At 39.3% G+C, this 9,534-nt stretch overlaps 1 protein-coding gene across 1 annotated transcript; it reads right to left on the reverse strand.

Annotated features, from left to right (window-relative positions):
* Positions 1-238: 238 nt before the first annotated feature.
* On the reverse strand, positions 239-658 carry LOC132612023 (uncharacterized). Its single transcript, XM_060326372.1, has one exon. The coding sequence runs from the start codon at positions 656-658 to the stop codon at positions 239-241; it is 420 nt and encodes a 139-aa protein (XP_060182355.1).
* Between the last annotated feature and the right edge of the window lie 8,876 nt (positions 659-9,534).

Below are 9,534 nucleotides of genomic sequence, written 5' to 3' on the forward strand. Positions count from 1 at the left end.
ACGTATCCCACCGTGGGAAGTCAGGTCAGCGTAGTTCTGTTACAATAGAAATGCAAATTACAACGAAAAAGAAAAAATCTAGCTTGGATGTCTTCAGATGTAGTACTTCTTGATTGAGTCTGAGTTGATGGGCTTCGTGCTCACTTTACCATCCATCTGCCAAAATAAATACTCCTCCTGAAAGCACTCAATGAACCACGTATGGACCTTGCCAATTTGGCGCGAATTTTCCTTTAGCTTAATCCTGATGATGGAATATTAGCTTTAAGACCAACTGCTCTGGTTCGAATTTCCTAGGCCTTACTCTCTTGTTAAATGCCTTGGACATCCTGTTCTGATAAAGCTGACCATGACAGACAGCGTCCATCCTTTTCTCATCAATGAGCATCAACTGTTCGTGTCTACTACGTATCCATTCTGCACCGTCCAAACCAACATCTTGGATAATCCTTAGAGACGGTATCTCTACTTCTGCGGGTATCACAACTTCTGAACCATAGACCAACATATAAGGAGTTGCTCCTGTGGATGTTCTAGCAGTGGTACAGTAACTAAGCAAAGCATATGGCAACTTTTCATGCCACTGCCTGTGACTGTCTGTTATCTTCCTCAAGATCTTCTTGATGTTCTTATTCGCCGCCTCGACTGCTCCATTCATCTGTGGTCGATAAGTTGTGGAATTTTGGTGGGCAATCCTAAACTTTTCACAAGTCTCTCTCATAAGATCGCTGTTGAGATTGGCTGCATTATCTGTGATAATTGACTCTGGAATCCCAAATCGGCAAACTATTGTCACACCCCATTTTGAGTTGGGTTGGATTTAGGATATGACGTATTGGTGATTCCTATTTATTTTATTTGAGGAGTCGCCACCTAATTAATTTAACGGTGAATTAGGACACCTAGATGCTAACTAAGGCAAAGTTAAAACTAAACCTTAATTAATAGTCTGCTTAACCAGTGTGATTCTAGGTAAGAGCTCTATATTATCCTAAAGGGAAGGGGTTAGGCATCCTTCAGAATCCGTTAACTTACGGTTATCCGACCAAACTTAGGTTAATTAATCCAGATTGAATATAGTATTTGAATTTTAAGAAAATAATTTGCTTGTATTACTAAGGTTCCAGAGAAAAATATAATAATGTCATTTGAACTAATTTATAAAGAAGTATAATAATTTCACAAAGGGAATGCTTTTAAAATGAGACCGGTAATTTGCATAAAAGGAAATTTCAAAATATTGTTTAAAGAATAAACTTATAAATGCTGCTTAAGATTTTGAAAAATATAATAATGCTAATTAAGTAATACTTATAAATGTTGTCAATGCTCTGAATAAGAAGGTTATTTAAACAAAACCAATACTTTACATAAAAGAAAATCTTAGAATGCTATTCGAAATAAAATTTATGATAATTATTAACAACCTTAAAAGGAAGTAGCATAATAAAACGAGATTTATAAAAAATAGAATAATTGAACATATAAATAAAGAAGACGCGAATGTATTGTAATGTTTAATAAACATTTAAACGAACCAAGCCATGAAGTGTTTAATTGATTTTTTAAAGTTTTGAGAATAGACATGCCTTTCAGTTTTAAGAATATGTCCGAATCTGTTTGTATATTAATGACGCTTTAAAACTAAGACAATACGAAGACGACTACTTTAATTAAAAATATGAATTTTATACTGTCAATTATTCTATAAATGGCTATTATGGGTGTTGTAAATAACTCTTAAATAAAATAAAAAAAGGGGGAAAACATGAAATTTATGGAATTAATTATTAGTCCTTGTTAAATTAACTACCCATTACTACAATTAAATCTACTAATTCACTAAGATTTATCTAAGTTAATAAGACAGGGTTAGTTGTACAAGATAAAAAAAAATACACAACAAGGAAATAAGGGAGAGGGGTAAGGAAAAGATAGAATGGATCTGGCCCATCTAAGGCCCAACTGCTGGAACAAGATTGGGCTTAGGCCCAATGAATTTTCTTTATATGGCTGCCACGGACAGAGCTGGACACGAGAGGAACCTTGTTGGGCTTTTAGCCCAACACCGGATGCAAAAGGAGATGAGTCCCTCGGACTCGTATGCGAGGGTCATGCAAAAATGAAAAGAAAAGAAGTCAGAACCAAAGAGATATTTCAGAGGCTACCCTAAGGACATATCAAAACAGATATAACAAAGCAAACGTACTGGATAACTATGGTTATGATCAGAAGGATTTCTCAGATGTTTTATCATAGTTCAAGTATATAATCAGCGATCCAAGCATACTCCATTAACATGCAAACTTAATTCTGAATCAAGCATGATTATATAAAGTAATCCATCATATAGAGAACTGAAACAGATGCACTAAATTAAGGGACATCGATATCATTTGATATCCTCTGGAAAGATTTAGCAGCACCATATTGAAGACCGAGATTATTTCTAATCTATAACTATTTCACAACTTGCAGCATGGACATGACTAGGTAAAACAGATGCAAAACTAAGAAGATAAATACATAGACAGTTCCAGGCATATGCAAGTGAATTATCAAGAGGTAAGGACATTTTTTCAACTGCAGGGACTGCTTCATTACCCTTGATTCGACACAATTCATATTTATATAACATGCTTTTAAGTCGACAGTTCCCATATTGAACTTAAAACATGTTTTCGATTCTGAACCCCAGCTTCAATTTGAAATACTCAAACAAGGGTGCTTTAATAAAATATCCATCTTGGCCTTGTAAGCAAATCTTGCAAATGCATTTGAGCATATTATTTCTGGTTTTAATGAATCTTTCAGAAACTTATCTCAAATGAACACATACTACATTTGGCAAAAAAGGGCAACAAATCTTAGATCAATTGAAGCTTACGCTTAAACACACACTAGCTCACAGTTCTTGCTAAACATCTGGCAATCTTGCAGGATAGTGAAAAAGAAAGAAGAGAAGAAAAGATGTAACTCTTGCTAGTGATATTGATTGATTCATAAGTTGTATAATTTAATGAATTCGTACACAACCAATGATATGGGCATAGTTAAACAAGTTGTGAGCTTTAGACATGCAAGGTTAAACCATTCAAGCATGCAAATATGATCTTTGAAGATGACTTAGGCAAACAACATATCATTTTTTAGAGGTTAATCTAAGTTCAACTGAACGCAGGAATTGATTCTATCAGAAAGTTTACCAGATGATATGAGACTAAATATAGATAAATGACCAGCAAGAATCCAGGATGAGCATGTATGATCTTATTGGGTATGATCAAGATTAGGCATGTACACAATTAGGCAAACAACACTAACTGAGCTTATCCAGTAAACTACAGATTTCAATGCTAAAACAAACATGGTTAAATGAGCCTGATCAGGTACAAATTTAGATAGAGATGATCATATAATACATAACTAATTGTTTTGCCCACGAACAGGGCTTTAAGCAGTATTACAGGACTTAATAAAACATTGGTACAAATTTGTAGATTATGAAGCAACACATTATTAAACTGGTCTCCTAATCTGAACCTACACACAATTAATCTAAGGACATGCTAACCAACAAATATAAGCCTCGGGTGAATCTAGACTTGCATATAAGGCGAATATACTCCCAGAATTGAACTAAGCAGGATCGAGCATGTTTAATTCGACCAGAACAAACTACAAACGCAATTAAAATATGACTACGCAAACAAATCGACAGAATAGTTCAAAACACACAAACGATTACTAAAGAGCTTGCAGAAAGGGGATTCACCTTCTTCGGGTGCAATGAAGTGGGTACGGGCTTTCGAATCTATGCTCGAACACTTCAAATTCGATGTCACGAGACTCGCATTCGCGACAAACGCAGAGCAGACGAGAAATTGTTTGAATATATTTTTTGATTCGATGTTTCGTGATACTGTCACAATCAAAAGAAAATATTTTGCAAGGGGTTTCTTGAACAAAAAAAAAAAATAGATTCTGGGGGTTTCCACTCTCCTCCTTAGTTCGAATTTTCCTCTGTTTCTTGAAGGGATTTTGGGGATTCAAGACCGAGTTTTAGTAAGGGATTTCAGGTATTGAAAGAATTTATCTTGTAGGGGTTTTTCGAATCCAAAAGCTCTGTCCCTCAACGATCATAGAAATCAATATTTATAGGGGAGATCTAGGGTTTCTTTGTGAAGGAGAGAGAGGAGCGGGGGACAGACGAGCGTGGGGGTGATGGTGAGGGTAGCGTGGTGTAATGGGAAGTGGAGGTGGCAGAGGTAACGTGGTATAGTGGAGGTGTCAGACGCGTGGGATGGAGAAAAACAGTGGTGTGTGTGTGTGTGTGGCGTCTAGGGTTTAGGGGTAAGGGGAAAGAAGAGGAGAAGAGAGGTATGGGGGAGACGGTGGTATGGTGGAGGCGGCGATGGGGAGGTGGAGAAGACGATGGGAAGGTGGAGAGGCGGAGAAGGAGAGAGGGAAGGGAGAGGAGGTGAGGCGCGGCGGAAAAGGAAAATCAGGGGAAACCCTGAAGGGTTTCTCTTATTTTTTGTGTGAAACGGGTTAGACCCGGTCCATTTATGGACTGGGTCAATTTTTAAACCGGGTATTAAAAGAATGGGCCAGCGAATTAAAACCCGGACTGATCTAAAAGTTAGGGTAAAAGATATAGGCTGGTCAGAAAATATTTATGAGTTGATTGGGCTTTGATTTGGAATCCGATAAATCAAAAATACGGACTGAGTGCAAGAAATAGTTTGGCTTCTGAACTTGAATAAATGACCCATTTTAATTAATGATATACCAAGGATGACAGAATATTGCCTAATACAAAAAAATAATTATGCAAAGATAAATGCGACGCGCGTGCGTGAGTTGGTAAAATGCTGAAATGATAAAAGTTGTGAACTATAATAATAATAATAATAAATAATAATAATAATAATAATAATAATAATAATAAATAATAATAATAATAATAATAATAATAATAATAATAATAATTAGTAACTGTAATATAATAATGAAACACCAGCTTTTGATAAAAGGCTAATATAATTATAGTAAAATATAATATATGTATTTTTTAATTTTCCATAAAATGTTAGAAACATAAATAGGTATTTTGGAAGAGAGGCGGGACAAAATTGGGTGTCATCAACTATATTATTGCAAACAAAATCTGCTACCACCTTCTTTGTTACTGCCTTGTACGTTGAAGCTTCGACCCATTTAGTGAAATAGTCGATGACCACCAAGATGAAGCGATGTCTATTTGATACAGGGGGTTCGATAGGTCCAATCACATCCATGCCCTAAGCGGCGAACGGCCAAGGGGAGCCCATTACATTGAGCTCATTTGGGGGAACTCGAATGAAATCTTCGTGAACCTGACATTGATGGCACTTTTGTACATAGGGAATGCTGTCTCTTTCCATAGTTATCCAAAAGTATCCTGCTCGCAGAATCTTCTTCGCCAAAGTGAATCCGTTCATGTAGGGTCCATATGTTCCTGCATGTATTTCTTCTAATAACCTTGTCGCCTCTGTGGCATCCACACATCTTAGCAATCCCAGATCTGAAGTCCTCTTATATAGGATTTCTCTGTTAAGGAAGAAGTGATTTGCCATTCTCCTCAAGGTCCGCTTCTATTTGTTAGTTGCATTTTCCGGATATTCTCTCGTCTCGGGCAACTTCTTAATGTCGTAGTACCATGGCTGGCCATCCAATTCCTCATCGACATGAAAACAATATGCTTGCTGGTCATGTATTTCTACCTTGATAGGGTCGATGTAATTCTTGTCCGGATGTTGGATCATTGATGACAATGTCGCAAGGGCATCAGCAAACTCATTTTGGATTCGAGGGATATGCTTGAAGTCAATCTATCTGAACTGCTTGCATAACTCCTTCACGCAATGTAAGTATGGAAGAATTTTGACATTCTTGGTGGTCCATTCTCCTAGTATCTGATGAACTAATAGGTCAAAATCGCCTATTACCAAAAGTTCTTTGATATTCATATCAACTGCCATCCTAAGCCCGAGGATGCAAGCTTCGTATTCCTCCCTATTGTTCGTGCATGGAAATCTGATCTTTGCTGAGATAGGGTAGTGCTGACCTGTCTCGGAAACCAAAACTTCTCCTATTCTGACTCCTTTGAAATTTGACGCTCCGTCAAAGAACATCCTCCATCCTGAATAAGGCTCTGAAATATCTTCCCCTGCGAACAGTACTTCCTCATCAGGAAAATAGGTTGTAAGCGGTTTGTATTCATTGTCTACAAGGTTCTCTGCAAGGTGATTCGCCAAGGCCTGTCCCTTGATAGCCTTCTGAGTTATGTACACGATGTCAAACTCACTTAACAAGATCTGCCATTTTGCTAATTTCCCGGTGGGCACCGGCTTTTGGAAGATGTATTTGAGTGGATCCATCCTTGAGATCAAGTATGTGGTGTACGCAAATAAGTAGTGCCTCAAATTTTGTGCGATCCAAGTCAAAGCACAACATGTGCGTTCCAACAAAGTGTACCTTGCCTCGTATGGTGTGAATTTCTTGCTTAGGTAGTAAATGGCTTGCTCTTTTTTCCCCGTTTCATCGTGTTATCCTAACATACATCCAAACGCACCATCCAATATGGACAAGTACAACAATAGAGGTTTTCCCGGTTCTGGCGGGACCAATACGGGTGGACTGGACAAGTACTCCTTGATTGCAACTCATGTTTTGCACAGTTATCGATGAGTATGTGGATGTTTGGAAGGGGAAGTCATCCTTAGGACTAGCTTTGTTGAGATCCCGATAATCCACACATATCCTGATTTTTTCGTCCTTCTTTGGAACGGGTACAATGTTGGCCAACCAGGAAGGGTAGTTTTTAACCCTTACGACATTTGCTTCAATCTGCTTAGTTACTTCCTCTTTGATCGTTAAACTCAAATCGGGATTGAACTTCCTTGGCTTTTTGCTTGATCGGCGGGCGGGTGGGATCAGTTGGTAGCCTATGAGAGACGATGTCGGTGCTCAGTCCGAGCATGTCATCGTAGGACCAAGTAAATACATCGGCATAATGCTTAATCAATTCTAACAATTCTTGCTTCCGTTCAGCTTCTAAGTGTATGCTGATCCGAGTTTCCTTCACTGCTTCGTTGTATCCTAAGTTAACTATCTCAGTTTCATCCAAGTTTGGTTTCTTTTGATTTTTGAGTTGCTCGATCTCTTGCAGAAGATTCTCAGGCATCATGCTTTCGTCGTATTCCTCATAATCTTGTTCGCCGTTTGTACTTTGCTCAACGGTTTCGTTACATGTCATAATCATAGAATGAATATTTTTACTAGTTTGAGTGTTGAAAAAGAAAAGAGAGTATAAGTAAGATATGATATTTTAATAGAAAAATAAAAATGCATTTTCATTAAAGGAGCATTCAATGCTTTTAAACAAAGAGGTGGATGACAAAAGAGCACAGACATGATTCAAGCCCCAATTGATCATGCTATTTTGAAAACAAACTACAATTCCATACTACCAAGACTCCCGGCGAGCCAAGGATGGGCTGACAGTCTAATTCTGCAAGATCTCTCCTGGTTCGGCATCACGAATAGTCGGTGTCTCGGCATCTGCTTCAGTCTCCCCACAATACTCCTCGATCATTGTCATGAACAGTTCTCCATTCCTTCTATGATATCTTCATCGACCTCTGGCACAATTATCTGACCCTGTACAGGAACTTGCTCTGGCACAAAGATCCTCTTGGTGCCGCTAGTTTCTCCAAACATAGGATCATACCCGATCCCAAAAGTGCCCTTCTGCTGCTTCAGTTGGATTGGTTCAATTATGCCATTAGATTTTGGGCCTAACCCGGACTTTGGCTGGTAGCCGTACTTCAACATCTCTGACGCTACCATCTTTGTCGTGCTTGACATCTTCATTTCATCAGATCCCGCCATCTCATCTATTTTTACAGCTTGCATGATTTCCACAGCATGAAAGGTAGCTCCATCTAATTCTCCCATTTCTTCAATAACCGGAATAGAGTGTTCAGAATAGATGGGGTGACCAAGTTCCCCCTGAAATACGATTTGCTCTCAGCCCCATTCGAATTTCAAACACTGATGCAAAGTGGAAGGAACGACTCCAGCTATGTGGACCCATGGCCTTCCTAACAAGAAGTTGTAAGTTGACGATATGTCCATCACTTTAAAAAGGACGGGGAACTCCACGGGCCCAATATGCAAATGTAGACAGGTTTCTCCAATGACACCTCTTTGTGTCCCGTCAAAAGCTCGAACCTTCATACGCCTTTCTTTCATTTCTCCCGTGTCCATCTTCAAACTTCTCAGGGTGTTGAGAGGGCAAATTTTACACCCTAAACCTCCATCGACAAGTACCCTAGATACAAACTTATCTCCGCACCTCACGGTGATGTGAAGTGCTTTGTTGTGTTCTGTTCCTTCTGGTGGAAGTTCATCATCGCAGAAAGAAATCTTGTTTGCTTCAACCATCTGCCCGATTGTTGTGGCCAGCGTTTCACTCGTCGTCTCATTCGATATGCTTACTCCACTTAACACCTTAACGAAAGCGTCCTTGTGGGCTTCAGAACTCATCAACAAGGACATAATCGATATTTGGGCAGATGTCTTCTTCAACCGTTCCTCGACTGAATAATCTTTGGTTTGCATCTTCTTCCCGAGTTCTGCTGCCTCAGCATCAGTAATGTTTCTCCTTTGATTGTGCTCTTTACCTGAACTTTCTCTGTTTAGATCCTCCGGGACATAACATCTTCCTGACCTTGTCATTCCATAGGCGACTGCGGTCTCCATCATCTTAGCCTTTCCTTTCAATTGATAGTTCCATAGGATTGCCCTAGAATCATAATCGTGCTTTCTTGCGACAACAGTGGTCACCACGGATTTTGGTTGGTACGTTTGGACAATTACCGATGCCCTCAACTGTACCGTGATGATGGGGGCAGTTGAGGATGTTGCGACAAATGCCTCAGTGTTTCAAACGGGCACAATGGTTCCCTCCAAGTCATATTCCTTATCAAATGATATCATATTAACTGCCCGGTTTCCATAATTTGGTAGCGGGTTGTTGTTCACGTTCAGGGCGCTGTAGTGCATTGAATTGCTCCACTCTTGATTAAAGCTTCAACTTGGTTTTTCAAACCAAAGCACTCCTCGGTGTCATGTCCTTGAATTCCCGAATGATATGTGCAATGTTTGTTCCCATCAAAGTTTCGAGGAATCGGATCAGGGATTCTCCCTTCAATTGGTTGCAATAATCCCGCTGTCCTCAACCTTTCAAATAACTGGGTTAAAGGCTCGGATATGGGGGTGTAGGTTCGGGTATTTCTGACATCGAGAGTTGGGCGAGGTCTTGGGGTATATGGTGGTCTATTTTGGTGGACGGGTGCTTTCATAGGGGTGTAAGGTCTTGGAGGGTTTTGGTAAGTGGGGGCTCGTGGTGGGTTGTAATGTGGTTGGGCGTTATAAGATGGGTATGGGACATAAAAGGCGTGAGCAAAGATTTGGGGGTTTGTGGGG

Source organism: Lycium barbarum, chromosome 9, assembly GCF_019175385.1.
Source record: "Lycium barbarum isolate Lr01 chromosome 9, ASM1917538v2, whole genome shotgun sequence".
NCBI classification, from domain to species: Eukaryota; Viridiplantae; Streptophyta; class Magnoliopsida; order Solanales; family Solanaceae; genus Lycium; species Lycium barbarum.

What these genes read in the sequence shown, in the direction of transcription:
- LOC132612023 (XM_060326372.1), bottom strand. Translation starts at nt 658, where the DNA reads ATGAATGGAGCAGTCGAGGCGGCGAATAAGAACATCAAGAAGATCTTG.